The sequence below is a fragment of the Panthera tigris genome, chromosome C1 (genome assembly GCF_018350195.1).
Source record: "Panthera tigris isolate Pti1 chromosome C1, P.tigris_Pti1_mat1.1, whole genome shotgun sequence".
NCBI classification, from domain to species: domain Eukaryota; kingdom Metazoa; phylum Chordata; class Mammalia; order Carnivora; family Felidae; genus Panthera; species Panthera tigris.
This window is the reverse complement of record NC_056667.1, coordinates 8,037,778-8,055,106: the sequence shown is the minus strand read 5'-3', so window position 1 is coordinate 8,055,106 and position 17,329 is coordinate 8,037,778. Positions and strand designations below refer to the sequence as shown.

Genomic DNA, 17,329 nt, shown 5'->3' with positions numbered 1-17,329 from the left:
CTCCTCGGTCGGACCTGCCAAGGTCCCCAGTCAGCTGTGTTGCATGTGTCCGCAGCCTGGCGCTAAGGGAATTCAGAGAATTCTTACTTGACTGGGCACCAAATAAAACACAGACTGTGGTCTGCACTAGAAATAGACAGGAGAAAGAAGGCCCGGAGCCATTTGGGAAGCGAGTGCATAACGTTCTCCTAAATTCCTGATGGGAGCGCTAGGAAAGCCTAAGCGGTCCCCCAGATGTGACCACAGATGCTCCTTATTTGACTGACTTTCCAACAGGCTTGGGCTGCGTCCTTTTTTTTCTTAATTTTTTTTTTAAATGTCTATTTTTGAGATAGATATAGAGAGAGGACAAGCAGGGGAGGTGCAGAGAGGGAGGGAGACACAGAATCCGAAGCAGGCTCCAGGCTCTGAGCTGTCGGCACAGAGCCCGACACGGGGCTCGAACCCACGAACTTTGAGATCATGACCTGAGCCGAAGTCAGACGACCAACCGACTGAGCCACCCAGACGCCCCTCGGGCTTTGTTCTTAATAGCCTGAAGGTCGCTGAGGCAACGAGGCTAAGAGATGAGGTCAATAACCAAAGGAGTCATCCCAGAAGGAATTAGTTATCAGGCCAAGCCACTTGGGATTTGACATCAATCCAGAAGCATGGGGAGCAATGACTTTGAGAACGCTTTGGGATTTCTTCCCACGAGCCAAACCCTTTGAGGATTCTTCAGGTGGTAGGAGTGGCATTTGGATGCCAAGCCAGAGACCGTCTTACTGCTATGCTGTGGGTCAGCATTAAGACCCCGAGCAGCTAGTGACTTAGTGACTGACCCTTTCGGTCAGTTTCATCCTCGTGGGGCTGGTCATCACCTGCACGGGAAAAGCACTGAGGAGAAGCTCGAGAGGGAGAGCCGTGGAGAAGTAAGCAGGCCCTCCCGCCAGCACTGGCTCTTTCGCCATCGTTCTTGACGGGGCATCTGCCGAGGCGGCGAGAGAATCTCCTTCACATCTGAGCCACTGGCCCACCTGACCCGCTTCCCCTGCTTCTGGAGAAGAATTCTCAGATAGCAGGGAGAGAAGATACATGGTTTAAGGTGTTTGCCACGGAAGGCATGGAGGCCTTGTCTCGTCCTTATTTGTTAATTCGGCGCAACTCTAGAAAGTGTCTCCCTCAATTGCCAAGAATTTTCCCAGTTTCTAGCTCTCAACTCCACTTCCCTTAATAAAAATTAAGTCTTGGGGTGGGGAATGAGTGAAAGTGAATGTCGGTAGAATGGCCTCTCCCCCTCCTGCTGTCCTACCTTGCTGTCTTCTTGTCTGTCTCTTCACGGGCTTTCTAACGCCAGGTTCAGTTGTGGGCTCCGGGATGATCACGTGGACAGGGCATTTCTGTTTGCCCTGTAGATTCGTGCCTGTAAGATCTCAACCGGCTGCTCCCACTGGAAGACAGAGCAGAATGCAGACAGACCCCTGCCGATTGGGCCTCCACCAGCTGGCAAAGCTCTGTGTTCTTGTGGCCTCAGCCCCTGTCGAGAGGAGACAGGAAATTCGTCAGCCTGTCCTTCTGCACTGTTCTCGTGGGCACGTTGCTGCCGAACCTCCACCTCTCTCAGCTTGTTTGTGGTCAGATCTTGTCACCTGGACTGATGTCCGTGGGGTCTGGTTTGTGTCGTTAAGCGCTTCTTTGTTGTGGGGTTTGGAACGGTTTGCCCTTTTAAGCCTCCAGCAGTAACACGGAGCGACTGAGGGGCACACAAGGGAGCGTTTATAGAACGGACGATAGAAAACTCCCAGCTGCCCCATGAAACAAGAGTTCCTCATTAAGGGGGCTTTGAGTGAAGGTGATTTCTCCCCACGAGCCAAACATAGAGCCTCTCCCTTCAGTCTCATAAAACCACATCTGAGTTTTATTAAAAGGGGACTATTTCAGGGCGCCTGGGTGGCTCAGTCGGTTGAGCATCCCCACTTCGGCTCAGGTCATGATCTCACAGTCTGTGAGTTCGGGCCCTGCATCGGGCTCTGTGCTGACAGCTCGGAGCCCGGAGCCTGCTTTGGATTCTGTGTCTCCCTCTCCCTCTGCCCCCTGCCCCCTGTCCATGCTCTTTCTCTCTCTCTCTCTCTGTCAGAAATAAATAAATATTTTTAAAAAACATTTTTTTTTTAAAGGGGACTGTTTCAGAGGACAGCCCTGTGTCACCCAAGTAGGCAGGAGACTGGGCACTTGACTACAGAGACTTAGGCAGCCCACACTTTGTAGCCTGGGCTGTGTCTGTAAGCCCAGCAGCCTCGAACACGCTGCCTTGGAAAAAGCCCACGGTGGCGCTCAGGTCACGATCTCACGGTCGGTGAGTTCAAGCCCCGCATCAGGTGCTGTGCCGACAGCTCGGAGCCTGGAGCCTGTTGCAGATTCTGTGTCTCCCCCTCTCCCCGCCCCTCCCCTACTCATGGTCTGTCTCTCTCTGTCTCAAAAATAAATAAACGTTAAAAAACAATTTTTTAAGATCATTTTTAATGGTACGGGAGCCTGTGACCTGGGCCACAGCTTGTTCATGTGTAAAATGGGAATATTAATATTAGTGCCTACTTCATGAGACAACACATAAAAGCAGTAAGCCCCGTGGCTCGTACATACGGTAAGCGCTCGGTAAATTTAGGTCTCTTTTTGTTGTTGTTCTGATACGTTGCCTCCCGCAGTGGAATGCCAGAAGTCATGGCGGAAGGAGAAAAAATTAAGGTCCCAAACAAGATGACAGACTCTTGTATCACCAAGAGTTTTGTTTCCTTCCCTCACCAGAACCTCCTCTCCGCGTCCACAGCTGCATTCTCCAGCAGCCTCGTAGCGTGCGCGGAAGACTCCATGGAAGGAAAGAAGAGGGAAGCGTAGTCAGGAAAATAAAGAGGGAACAGGGAGGAGAAAAGAATAAATGGGGATAGCGGCCGGTCAACTCAAAATGTTTACTCTGAACGGTCGCCCGTAGGTGCGCACAGTCTCCTCCTTTCCTTCAGGTCCTCAATCCAGAGACCAAGGATTTAATAAGGGACCCTTTCCTCAGGCTGACCCCGGTTATTTTTCATGGCTGTGTTTTAGTCCGTCTAGTCAAAGCTGTAATTTTTCAGTGATCATCCTTACTGTTGGACAGAATCTCAAGGTACAACCCCCAGTTTTCTGGCAGGTTCTAAAGTCCTGCTCGGTGGTTCCCCCAAGGGAGCCCAGCACCTCTGTCTGTATTCTACAGGTAGGGGACTTATTTGGACTTTCCCTTGAAGGAGTAGGGGGCATACGATGAGTTTTGGTGGCGGGGGGGGGGGTTGTTTTGTTTTTAATTTGCAAAGCTAAGTCAGTCTCTCCTTTGATGAGGGATATCAAAGCCATAGCAATATTAAGGTAAAATTCATATTTCTCCTCTGGTTCCTAGTCATTAATTTCCTGATTTTGATCAGCTTGTTGTAAAGCTTTCCTTTTTAGGCATAATGAGTGGGAGAATGGGGTGGGAAGAGGCTTTTGCTTGCTTCCGTTTTTGTGTTGGCTTTGTCCCAAGTGAGGCAAACTTTGGCAATGTTTGTAATTTGCTCTTGAAAATAGCATATGCTCCAGAACGCAAGATCGGAAGGCATTTATTGGAACTCCTGGATTTTTATGTGTGATTCTTAGAGTTAACTTCTTTTGCTTTAGGCAAGGAACACATTGTCTTCCTCACCAGAGTAGTTAATATCTCTGCCACGGTCATCCCAGAATCCACACTGGAACCAAAAAGAATATACAGACTATGTAATTATATGTATTTACGTATGGCATATTACATGTTTCATTATAGAAGATACATTGGCTTTTTTTTTTTTTTCCATGTCTTCTTAAGCTTCCAAAATCTGTGTTTGGGTTCGGGGAACTAGGTAATCACAAAGCTGTATGGATACAGCTAAGAGTGATATTAATAAAATTCACCTAACCCTGTGTGAGTGAGCTCATTAGAAAAACTCACATGGGGTGCCTGGCCGGCTCCGTTGGTAGAGTATGTGACTCTTGATCTTGGGGTGGTGAGTTCAAGCCCCACATTGGGCATAGAGCTTACTTAAAAAAAAATAAACAGGGGCACTGAGTAGCTCAGTCAGTTGAGCAGCCATCGCTTGATTTCGGCCCAGGTCACGCATGATCTCATAGTTCATGAGATCAAGCCCCGAGTCAGGCTGTGTGCTGACAGCATGGAGCCTGCCTGGGATTCTCTCTCCCCTCTCTCTCTGCTCCTGACCCACTCTCACTCTCTTTCTGCTCTCTCAAACTAAGTAAATAAACTTTAAAAAATTATTTAAGTAAATATATACATACATTCATATATACACAATTTTTTTTTTTTTTTTAAATCTCATAGGACTTCTGGAAAGAAACCATGGTGTTATTGCTTCTCTTTGAATGTTTCTGAGTCCTGCAGTGGACTGACTTATATGGAGAACCTTCTGGCTCATTGCTTAGGAGCAGCACAGAAGTGCCGGTGGGTCTGCCCAGTAGATGCCACCTGAGGTCACCTGTCTGCTGTAAATAAAGGAGAGAGACATCTGTATGTGACTCTCCCCTCCAGTTGCAGGGCCTAGAGCCTGGGCACCCTACTCAAATAGTTGTCTTCAGGATGAGTTGATGATTTCTTAGTGCTGGCTCGAGTCTCAACCTTAGAGGAGTGTTCTTTCTGTACACAAGCATACAGCTACGTTTCTAGCAACCTTTATTCTTAGACAAAACCAAATGAGGGAAGGAGCATTTACCAGGATCTGCTTAGTAATTTCATACCCATTATTTCATTTTGTTCCCTGAGGAAGCTTGAAAGGAGTGGTATTAGGCCCATTTTATAGATGAGAAGCTTAAAACTCAAAAAAGGGAACTTGCTTATGGTCGTACAGCTTATATGTGGCAGGATTGGACCTCCAGAAATGGAAACCCAAGCTCTCTGACTCCAAATCCAAAGCGGCCCCCCTCCCCCCTCCCCATCCTCACCTTAACAAAGGAGAGTCATAAAATTGCTTCAGATCATATGGAGACTCTCCCCATTCATTGTGGGCCTCGGGGAACATTGCTACCCTTTCAGGCCTGAGTCTCCCCAGGAGTGAAACAAGACTGGTAATACCTTTCCTTTCCACTCTCTCAGGGATGCATGAGGTTAAAGCAGTGATAGGTTGGAAAGATCATTTGAAATGTGCTTTGTAAACATGAGGCATTAGATTATTACTTTCACAAATGTTAACTTCTCTAGTTTGACAGATTGTGGGCAGTTCCCTCTTGGTTTTATTGGAATAAATGTGGTGGAATTTGAATTTTTAAAAATAATATTTATACCAGCAATCTCTTGCCATATTATTACCACATTCCACCCAAATCCTGGAGTTTCCCAAAACCACTTAAAAATTAATTCTAGTCAAGTAGACAGTTTGTACTTCGGGCAATAAACTGGATCCCTTGCTCGTTAAACAGTCTAGACTCCCAAGTTGGACTGACATCGTTTGCTCCCCACCTGTGAACAGATAAAGAAACTGCTGTCCTATGAGTTTCTCAGGCCTGTTTCGTCCCTCGTTCCCGTCCTTCTGTAACTCCAGCTTACGTTCAGGGTTGGCTTAGTTTCCGCTTCCCCTTTCGTGTATGTTACCGTCGGAACAAGGGTCTCGGCCCTGCTGCTGTCCAACTTCCGGGGCCTCTCTACAGCCTCCCTGGTTAGCCAGCGCCAGGCACCCACCGCCAGCCTACCGCCTAGTTGTCCTAATACGTTACAGTCCCCCAGTCGGTCCCAGTGGCCACATGCTGCCCACAGATGACAGCAGAGTAGCGTGTCGTTAGTGAAAAGCATCGTTCCGCCAGGCATGTGACCCTGGATGAGGTCCCTGGCTGCCCACTGCAGAGGGAGGGGGTGGTCCTCGAAGAGGGACTAAGGAAGCGTCCATCTTGGAAGGAAATGGGCTATCGGGGGAGCAGTCAAGATGGTTGCACAGCCACAGTCCCTGGGGTGCTCTGTCATTAACGTGGATGACCCAGCCTCCGTGCCACTTCTGTGTCACCCACAGAGCCTGATGGTTTTTGTCGACTTTGATCATTCTGATTCCTGGAGGCAACTGATGAGCGGAAATAAGAGTTCAAAGTTCAGAGGGACCTCATCTGGTCGTGTTCAACGACAGGGCCAAATACGGACCCAGGGCTTCTAGTTTTTAGAAAACAGACACAAGGTGCCTGACTGACAGTATCTGAGAGGAAGCCAGTCCGTGCTGGTTGGAGAAAGGGCCCCAGAGCCGGTGAGGCTTCCTGTCTACCAGACGCTGCCCCCTCAAAACCAGGAGTGTGGGGTCGAGATGAAATCATTCCTTAGAAGAAGTCATTCAGACTGAGCTTGCTGGGTGGTAACAGACAGTCACCTTCTCTGCAAGACACTGTCTCCGATGGGCTGGTGAGCCATCTACCCGCCACGACCCCCACGCCTCCCACTCTCTGACATGTTGAGTGTAACCCCCTCTTCCTTTTGTCTCCCCAGCATTAATAATAAGCTACAACAGCCAGAGGCAGCTGCCGGGGTATTAGAATATGCCATGAAACACTTCGGAGAGCTGGTAAGTGCAGAGACCTGGCTAGGGAGGCACTCAGCCACCCCCTGGAGAAAGTTACTTTCCTGTTCTTTTCCCAATTGCTGACATCTGACTTTGCTGTACCGTAAGGATGAAGGAGAGAGCGGCTGTATGGATTACATTCAAATTGAATATAGGTCGGGAGGACGGAACCTGATAAATAGTAATAGCTGGTGTGCATCAGACTCTTGGCACGTGCCCGACCCTTCGCTGCGTACTTTATGTACACCATCTCATTCGGTCCTCACAACAGCCCGATGAGTAGAGGTGCAATCGTGACCCCATCCTACAGGAAGGGAGCCGGTGGTCCCAGCAGAACAGCAACCTCACCTGATCTGACAGCGAATCACTGGCCGAGCCAGGACTTGAACCCAGGCAGTCTGGCATCATCCATTTAACCCTGACCTGAGTTATTTTGTGTCATCTGTGGCGGCTGGCATCGCCACCGGCCCACGATTAACGCTCAGGACATACCTCAGAAGAAACCATGGCCAGTGCTCCAGAAAAAAATGTACTATAATTTATACCTCCTGTTAAGGAATTGTTCCATTTCATTATTGCTCACATAGCTTCTTCTCTCCTGCCATCTTTGACTTATCAATATTAAAATGTTTCCCTTACCCTCTGTGGTCCGGGGAGGGTGCTTTGGTAACTACCTAACCATATATAAAGCATTGACTTAATCAACTCGGCATTGACTTCTGGGAAGGTCAAGATGTTCTGGGTCCGTGCATTTGATGAGGAACCTTTTGTTAGTCGCGTGGGTCACTTACTCAGGTTTGCCGTAATCAAGAGCCCAGTGTGTTAGAGTGAAGAAATCCATGGCCGCTTCATAGGCTTTTGCCTCACACAGGGGCTAGTCAACTGGACTGGAACTTTCCAGGGAGTATTTTGCCATCTTGAGCACCTATCTGTAACTAGACCAAGACAGCATCTGTCCAGATGACAGGGCAGAAGGGACTACGTCTCCACCTTTGCCTCAATCCTTGATTGCAGAGGGGGCGCTTCACGTAGTCTCTCAAAGACATTCATTCTCCTCCTTTGCTCTCCCTAGAGCTTGGGCCGCAGTAAGGGCGATAGAAACGGAGCTCCCATGACCATCTGGCATTCGGGTGACCTGCCAGCAGCTAGCTAATGCCCAGCGGCTCAGAGCGCCAGCCTTAAGTGCAAGTTCCTCCGTCTCCAGGTTCTAAAGGTGGCCATTAGGTCCAGGATTGTTGCTAAACCCGTGGTGGATTTTCTGTTATATTTAGGGAGCTGAAGCGTATTAAGCCTGACAATGGTTTGGCTTTTCTTGGCAGAACCTGCGCTTTCTCAGCACAATTTATGTAACAGCAATCTCATTAGAATTTCGTGTGATTCATTGCTTAAACCTTATAGTTTCTGCAATCTATTGCAATTCAAAATATCCTGCCCCCTGCCTGACCTGCTCCATATGCCGCTGCCTCTGCTTTCTGCTTGGCTGCGCCTAGCGTGTGCCATCCGCTGGTCACCGGCCCCCTTCCTCTTTCCCACTGGGGTAGAAATCATTTACTTCCCAATTTTAGCGTTTTTCATTTTAACGCTGTCTTTACAGCCACGCTTCTAAGTTTTCGCTCTCATATTCTTCTAAACAGCCTCGGAAAATGAAGTTTAAGTAGTTTTCCCTTCTGCAGAGCCAGACAGGCCGGTTTGGGTGAACCCTCCTGTGCACCGACACAGGGCAGAGGGCTGCCGGGCAGTGGAATTCTTGCAGGGGCGGCCGAGGGGATCGGCTGTGCCAAGAGCCGCCGAGGGGAAGTCGGCACGAGTTAACGACTGAAAATAGAAATGACCTCCTTATGGAGGTTCGAGAAGAAAAGGTCCTTTCAGAGAGCTTAGCAGAGTAGCGGTCGGCTACTCAAATAATACCACTCAAATAAGACTTTTATTCAGAAAGGAAAGGAGGGCAATGGGGGGAAGCGCGGGTGGGCCCTGGATCGTATCGTACAGAATCCGCTGCAGACTCCTCTTGTTGTTGGAGAAATCCCTGGAGAGCCACTGCCCTGGCCTGTAGAGAAGTAGCCTTTCACTAGGCTGGTGAGGAAGAAGCCCAGAAGACAGACTGAGGTGGGGTGGGGGGGGGAGGCTGCAGGCAAAGACGTCTCGGGAAGCGGTCTGTCCCCTGACCATTTGGAGAGCCGGAGTCTGCCCCTTTTAGCCTGTGGCCCCTCTTCCTCACGTGGCCAGCGCTGAATTTCAGCGTGGCGCACCATCTGCCCGGGTAATGGAAACCATCCTCTGGCCCCCGACACTGGCAGACCTGCCAGGCGCTGAGCAGGAGGGAACATTGGATGCAGGAGTCGAAGAAGGGAGGAAAGGTTTTCCAAAGAATTTTAAGTGGTGGCGCTCTATCGTATTTTAAATCAGTATTTCCTGAAAGTTTAAAAACGCATTAAGAAATGCAGAGAATCAGGAGCTTTTAAAAATTCGAGTTATTTTCCTCCAGCAAATGTGCAAATATGCCTGGTCTTTCCGGCCCCATCAGGAAAGCAGCTCCCGGTCCGGTGGCCCGCGGCCCGCGCTCCAGCGGACCGAGGCCTTGGCATCCTTGCAGGAGCTCTGGTCGGGGCCTCCTGCTGTCCCAAAGGATCTCCCCTGTCATCGCATCCCCACCTGCCGGGGCTCTGGTGGCCCCTGCATCTGGGCAGGACGTGACGGGGCACGGGGACATGGCCCGCCATCTGCTGTCAGGTTATCACAGGGTCACTCCATCAGTGTGCCAAGGCACCTGTGTTTGCACCGCCACCCAAGCTGCCTCCAGATATGCTGAAGTTCTTTTCCACCAAAGCCAGGACATACGGTGACGGGGGAAGCACCTAGCACCTTAAGAAAGGCAGCGTGGGGTTTAAAACGTGCAATTTTAATTTGCTCTCCAGCTCTCCATGCGCACAGCAGTCTTCTCTCTTTCCCACCTGGCAGGAGATCCAGGCCACCTGGTACGAGAAGCTGCACGAGTGGGAAGATGCGCTCGTGGCCTACGACAAGAAGATGGACACCAACAAGGACGACCCAGAGCTCATGCTGGGTCGCATGCGCTGCCTCGAGGCCTTGGGGGAATGGTGAGCCGCCGGGGACGTCCTCTCTGGGGTTTCGGATTTGGAGGGCTTCCCCCACGCAGAGTTCTCACCCAAGACACTCCTCTTTGTTTCACTGGGCATCTTCCCGGGGATCATCTAGACCTTGGGTGTTTGGAGGTTTTTTTTCAGACCTAGACTTTGTAAGTCCTCGAGGACAGGGCGGGCTTGGGTGAGCTGCTAGGATCTACACCTGCTCCTTCCCGTCTGCCTCTTGACCTTGACTATGCAGACCTCACGTTCTTACTGTGCAGCCTTTTCTTTATTAGTTCTTGCTAATGATTTTGGGAGAGAAGAACAAGTTACCGCCCTCTTCAGATGCTTCATCTATATTGAACGCTTACTACGTGCCCGGCACTCTGCCAGGCCCCAGACATAAAAGAAGCACAGAAAATAAGGCCTCCCTCCATCAGGAGGCTCGTGAGACAAGCATATCGCAGATAGTCATTAAGGCCGGAGAGTACAGTGACGGTGGTCTGAGCAGACGACTTTAACCACCGGAGGGAGCAGGATGGCCTTGCCCTCCCCCCTGAAGGGAGGACTAAGACTGGGGGACACTGAAGGGGAATGGGGAGTTTAGCTGCAAACACTTGCCGAGGTCTTGGTCTGGGGATTTTTGGGGGGACATTGAAGGGAAAATGGTCCCTATTCTGTTTCCCAGCATCTAGTGCAGGTTTAAAAAAATTTTTTTTTTAAGTTTTTATTCATTTTTGAAGGAGAGAGAGAGAGAGACAGAGCATGAGCAGGGGAGGAGCAGAGAGAGAGGGAGACACAGAATCCAAAGCAGGCTCCAGGCTCTGAGCTGTCAGCACAGAGCCCGATGCGGGGCTGAAACCCATGAACTGTGAGATCATGACCTGAGCCGAAGCCAGATGCTCAACTGGCTGAGCCACCCAGGCGTCCCTGTGTGCAGTTTTTTAAATAGTTGGAACAAAAGGCCACAGTACAGTGGTGAGATGCTATTTTTTTAATGTTTAATTTTTATTTTGAGAGAGGGAGAGAGAGAGAGAGAATCCCAAGCAGGCTCCGCACTCTCAGCACAGAGTCCGACGCGGTACTCAACCTCACGAACCGTGAGATCACAACCTGAGCCGAAATCGAGTCAGGCACTGAACGGACTGAGCCCCCCAGGCGTCACAATGCTGAACTACTGTAACAATAGTTTTAAATAGTTGAAATGCCATGCTGCTTCCCCACGAGTGGATTATCCAGACTTTCTCTGAGACAGGAGACCGGAGGGCCCCTATGTACCCATTCAGCCAGTAATTACTGAGCACCTCTTCATGGCCAGTGTCCGTGCCAGGTCCCAAGGACGCAGCAGCGAACCAGGCGACACAGCCCCTGCCTTCCCAGAGCTCACAGGCCAGGTAACTGGGCCACAGTAGTACAGAGTGAATACAGTAATAAAGAGGAAGTGCAGGGGGCTGTGGGAAATAGAAGGGCCCCCAATCCAGGCGTAGAAGCGTTTGGAAGGCTTCCAGGAGGAAGTGATACCTAACTTGAACGTGTGTAGTGAGGAGTGAACACAGTGTGTTCAGTGTTCTGAAAGTTCAGTGTGGCTCGGAGGGTCAAGTGTGATGTGGAGAGGTAACAGGGGAGGCAGAAGAGGTCGCCCGGGGCCAGGTGGCGTGGGGTGTATACCACGTGAGGAGTTAAGGCTACTGACCGGCCCTCCGAGGAGTTGGAGGGCCGTGACTGGCAGGTTTGCATTATACACAGAACCTTTCGGAGCAAATTGAGAGAGTGGATCGAAGGGAGACCAGAGAAGGGTTGGAAGGGCCTGTTCAGAGGCCGCCCAAGGGGAGAAGGGGGAGAGGGAGGGGGCTGGATCCCAAGGTGTTTAGGAGGCGTTGTTGACAGGATTTGGATTAGGTGCGGAAGTGAGGACAGAAGAAATTACGGTTTCAGCTTCCAGCATAAAGGGAAGCCGGAACACCCCCAGAGCTCCTCAGAGGTCAGATCATCCCAAAGCCTAAGGTTCCCCTGAAACCAGGCCTCCAAGGAGCCGTCTGGGGGAAGTTCCACAGGCCCGCACCCTCGCATTTGGATCTGCATTGGCAGCCTCTGTCCCTGAAGGACGTTTTTGTTTTTTTGTTTGTTTTTTTTTTTTACTCTACGTTCTTGTAATCATTTTTTATTTTTAAAGCGTTGTATTTTTGAAAAGGTAAAATCCACCGTGGTACAGAATCCACTAGTACAAACCAGTGACGGAACTGCGCAAACCAAGTCTTCTCCCCATCCCGCAGCCACCCAGACCCGCAGGCGCCGAGGCCGGGTCCTCGTGGAGACTCCCGGTGACGGTCCGCGTCGGTGCACCATGTACATTATGATGGTGAATTCTGCACACCTCTTTGCACCTTGTTTTTTCACTTAACGCGTGTGAGCCACTCTCCCGTCACTACCTGAAGTGCTGTCTCGTTTTCTCAAGGGCCTCACGGTATTCCATTTTGTTATTATTAGGAAATCTCAGTCTGTCTAAATAGGCAAATTTAGATTGTTCTGAAATGTTAATACCTTGGGCAGTTTAAAGAATATTATTGGAGAAAAATCAAAGGAAGTCTTCTGAGAAGAACGCAGAACGCTCTCCCACTACACATCCTTTCTGTACCTAATTATAGATATTCTTTGGCAAACGATGGCTATTTTTACTTCTTAATATAAAGTTATTACTGTATTCCTAAGACAAAAGATCTAATTGTACTGCATGAAAATTTAATGTCAATGATTTTAGCCTTAGGCATTGGATCACATATATGCAGATAATAGTCTAAAATTGCTTGAAATTGGTTTGTCTGGTTTAACCATTATTAGGGAGATTGAAATGTTATTATTTATTTCCATAATTAGCATTCTCCTAATGAGTCGTCCACCTCAATAAATGAGGAAGCATAGCCTATCAAATCTGCTTCATTAGTTTGTACAACTAAGGTTTTTTTTGTTTTTCATGTCCGACAGGTATCCAAAACTGCTGTAGCCACTAGCCCAAGTGTGGCTATTTAAAATTAAATAAAATTAATGATTCAAGTCACACTGGTCACATTTCAAGTACTCAGCCACATTCAGATGATGGCTGGTGCATTGGACAGTGCAGATCGAGAACATTTCCATCACTCTAGAAACCTATTGGACAGTACTGATCTAAAGCAAGAGTAGTATGTTGAAAACTAGCCACATTATTTCAAAAACAATTTTTTCCACTTTCAAATTGGTTATCATACAACCATGCTATTAAGAGAAAGATTAAAAAAAAAAAAAAAAACAAGGTGTAAACATTCTTAAAATTCAACTCTAACAAATCAATTCCTAAAATGTTTTAGCGTCTCCATTTTGCCCTTGAATTTATATGTAAGTGTCACAGCCTAGCATCCAAGTCTTTTGTGTCGTGACCCCAGCCCATTTCTCAGTGAACTTTACCTCATAATCCGAGCTCTGGCCAAACCTTGCTCTTCAAACTCCACAGAATTTGTTTCCTCTGCGTTTGTCGATTCAGTTTCCTGAAGTGTACCCACTTCCTCCTCTGCTCCTTTTTCCACTTTTTGAAACTCTGCCCCCCTTTCAAAGTCCATCCGTACTGTTTCTTCCTCCTCAAGGCCGTTTCCAGCCCCCTTCTCACTTTAGGAATTCGAGACGAGCACTTTCTTACGTTGGTTATGTAGGGGTAGCTTGGATATATTGAAGAGGCTTTCATTGTGATTCTGTCCAATCCCCTGTGACACTCGGGGAGGTTGACACAGCCTGCCTGCGGGGTCCCAAGAGCTAAGCGATCTAGGTCTCCTGCCGTGGCGGGGCTGGGTCCCCTTTGCCTCTGCTCTCTTGGATCCGTTCCAGTTCCATAATTACCTATAAAGTGTAAGTGGCTGGTGATGCTGACCAGGGGATTTAGGAACGCGGCCGGCTGAAAGAGATTTTAAAAAGAGATGAATGAAGCAGGATCCTTTTCCCGATCACCTGCAGGGTTCTCACATGGTTTGTGCGGTCAGTTCTATCGAACGTGTGATTTCTAAGCAGCTTTTGCTTCGAGTATGTGTCCTGAACACGCCCGCAGAGGCGGCGTCAGCAGTGACCAGGGGTTACCAGTGAGCTAAGAACCTACCCCTTCCCCATGCTCGTCTGCCCCAGGAAGCTAAGCCCCCAGCCCAGCCCCATGGCACACACAGCCACACCTGCTGCCAGGGTGAGTGTGAGTAAGCCCTCTCCCTAACTACTCCTTCACAGGCCCTTGGGTCCTAGAGAACAGATTGCTCAGGAGCGAGATCAGAGGCCGTCAGCCACTTAGGTGTTCAAATGAAAGAACACTTTTGGAGCTTTCTGCCCCTGTGCTCAGTGGGAAGGTCAAAGTCTTGGAGGACAGGCGTTTTACCCAGTTCTCCCTGGAGTGCCGTGAGAGGTGCCAGAAAAGAGATCGTACTGTTTGCCCCACACACAGACTCATATTTTTTTTTTTTTTTAACATTTATTTATTTTTGAGACAGAGAGAAACAGAGCATGAACAGGGGAGGGGCAGAGAGAGAGGGAGACACAGAATCTGAAACAGGCTCCAGGCTCTGAGCTGTCAGCACAGAGCCCAACGCGGGGCTCGAACTCACGGACCGTAAGATCATGACCTGAGCCGAAGTTGGACGCTTAACCAACCAAGCCACCCAGGCGCCCCTCATATTTTCTTATGTATTTGATTTTGTTCTCCCCTTGCCTTTGAGCGTTAAGATTCAGTGTATTCTGCATTTTTGTTTGTGACAAATGCTGATGGGAGAGGAACCCCCCTCTGTGTGTGCTGGCAGCTGTTAACACGGCCACGGGTTGGAGGCGGTGCCCATGTCTGCCGTCGGGGGCCACTGCTCCCTGCTGTGTCTTTTCAGGTAACAGTTCATGGTGTTTCACACTGAACTCGCTCCCTGCCTCTAGATGAAAAGCACAGCTGGGTCCGCAGACCTACGGCACAGAGCTGGGTGGTCCTGACAAGACTGGAGGGTGCTGAGTTGCCTGTGGCCCCCAGCTATACAGATTTGAAATCTAGGGTTAGAAGAACCGTTCAGAGATCAGGCAGCTTCCTCCCCGACGTCTAGGCAGGACCCCAACAAAAATCTGCCACTGAGTCCGTGATTTTCAGACACAGGGCCGCAGTGTCAGTATCACCTAGAAACTTGTTAGACATGGACCTTCTTAGGCCCCAGTGCACGCCTCCTGAGTCAGGCTCAGGGAGTGACGCCCAACAATCTATTTGAAGGAAGGAGCCTCCGGGGGATTGTGATGCACAGACAGTTTGAGAACTGCTGCTCAAAGGTCACCCCTTGCAGGGCCCAGCGGTGAAGGTTTTGGGGGTGGATGGCAGGAAGCCAACAGCGACCTCCATCCTGCTCCCGTCACCGAGCTTCAGTGAGTGCCTGGGGCACAGAGGCGGCCCACTCCCCTTCCTCCTCTTTTTGATCCTAGCTGTGTACTGAACTAGAATGTCGTGGCCCCGGCTCTCTTGATCGTGCGCCAGAGAAGTTAGTGACGGCTGTGCCACCGTGCTGGATCACGGCCCTGAGCAGTTGTCCTAGCAGTGGTCGCTAGTCCGCTTCTCGGTGAGCTCAGCCTAGAGCCCTTCAGAACTGACTGGCTTCAGCATCTTGACCACACACCGTGTAGCTCATGTCCCACACAGCTTCTGATCTGGGCCACTTGGAACTTGTACCTTTTCTCTTGACTCCACTGCCAAGACCAAGTTAGAACATCCTAAAAAAAAAAAAAAAAAAAATGCTGCAGCGTCTGTTTCGGAAAGCGTGAAGGATTAGAGTCTCCTAGCTGAGTCTTGAAGCTGACAGGAAAACAGAGGGTCCTGTCCGCCCACCAGCAAGGTTTGACATCCATTCATTCAGGAGGGGAACATGGGAAGGCAACGGTGTCAGGAGTCAACGGGACATCTCGCTTCTCGAGAGGCCTTCTGCCCTCTTGGTGGATTGAAGTCTCTTGAGCACCATTCAGATCTCGGTATCTCATAGTCCTTCCCCACACGAACGGCAGTTGTATAAAATCCGGGAACGAGCATCTGGGTTTCTGGTGGGCGTGACCACGGTTGAGCCTTCCTCGTCCTGTGCTGATGGATTTCAGTTGCGTCTCATTTCAGACCACAGCCGTTTGTATCACACTTTCAAGAGCCCGTTCTCCCTAAACCTTTGAGCCCAAGATGCATGTCCAGATGTCGCTGTGTCTCTTCAGATTGCTTTCTCCGTAGGCCCGCTAAGGGGAAAGAGCCCAAAATTCACTGGCCTAGGAAAGAAGCTACTTAGTATTTATGAAGGGGGCGGGATGCCCAGGACATCTCCGATCCCAGAGTTAGACACAGTCCCCAGCCTCGATAAAGTCATCCGCCGACAAATGGTGAGCCACCAGGCCGTAGAAAGAAGTCACCGACCACTTCTCCTATATCTTAGGACCCAGTCAAAAGTGCTTTTTATTTGAAGGCTCCCGGTTCACGGCAGGCCCCAGCTCACCCAGGGGGCCAGAGAGGACGACGCACAGGTTGTGGAAGTGGTTTCGGGTAACACAACTGTCTGGTTCTCTTCCTTCAGGGGGCAGCTCCACCAGCAGTGCTGTGAGAAGTGGACCCTGGTTAACGATGAGACCCAAGCCAAGATGGCCCGGATGGCCGCTGCAGCTGCCTGGGGCTTAGGTGAGGCTTCCCTCCCAGGCACCCCCGTCGGGGTAGGGAGGGGGTGGCTGGGGGCTCGCATTCAAAAATTAAGGCAGCTGTGGTTACAGGTAGAAACGTGAGGTCCATAGAAGTGTCAAATAGCCTGTACCCACGTCTGTCTCTCCCACCCGTGCCTTCTACCTGATGACCGTGACTGACTTGTTAGACACGGGTAAAAATGGCTCTCACCAGGGAAGCCAAGAAAACCAGCCAGCAAGCATCAAAACTGATATATTTAGTGAGGTTTTGTTTATTCTAAACAAATTACTGGTTTATTTTTCTCTCTTACGAATAATATCTAGAAGTAGAAATTTCCAACCTAGTGTCTGGCTCCATTGCCATTAGCCTCTCTCCATATTTTCTGCTTTACGTGGGACCTCCATTTTCAAGTCCACCTCATGATCCAGGATGGCTGCTGGAGCTCCGCCCATCATGTCTTTACCCCTAGCAGGAATAAAGAGAGAAGACAGCTGTCTGTCTCCTTTTATTTCTTAACTGTTATTCTAGAACTTTCCTAACACATATAAAAGTGAAGAGAATAGTATAACGAACTCCCATATGCCCTCACCTTCTCCAACACTTATAAACATTTTCACAGTTCTGTATTTTCTGTTCTCCTCCTTGCTGCCTGATACCCCCCTTACTCCCTGAGTATTTTAAGGCAGAAATCTCCTTTCAGTCCCCACAGACAAGTGTAGATTTCTGACACCAGGCCCCAGCTGAGATTACCAATGTCTGGTCCAGAGATGTTCTCAATAAGCGGAGACAGAAGCCACAGGACGCCCCAAGTGAAAAGCTTCACCTGTGGAGTCCAGAGGAAGGTTACATAACCCTCTACCTCCATTCCATCCCTCTTGAGTCACAGAGCTTATATCCTTTCCATTCATGAGCTCTGGGCTGGATCCAGGACATTTTTCAAAAACAAAGTGCTTCCTGAGGAATCATCGTTTGCCATTTGCTTTTGCCCAGAGGCACCG

General features: G+C 49.6%; 1 protein-coding gene across 1 annotated transcript in view; it reads left to right on the top strand.

Moving 5' to 3' along the window:
• Window positions 1-17,329, top strand: part of MTOR (mechanistic target of rapamycin kinase) — a 132,113-nt gene that overhangs the window by 81,756 nt on the left and 33,028 nt on the right. Inside the window, exons 29-31 of the mRNA XM_042997977.1 lie at window positions 6,494-6,569; window positions 9,525-9,664; window positions 16,231-16,331. Coding sequence (XP_042853911.1) covers window positions 6,494-6,569; window positions 9,525-9,664; window positions 16,231-16,331 — 317 coding nt within the window. The remainder of the gene's footprint in view (window positions 1-6,493; window positions 6,570-9,524; window positions 9,665-16,230; window positions 16,332-17,329) is intronic.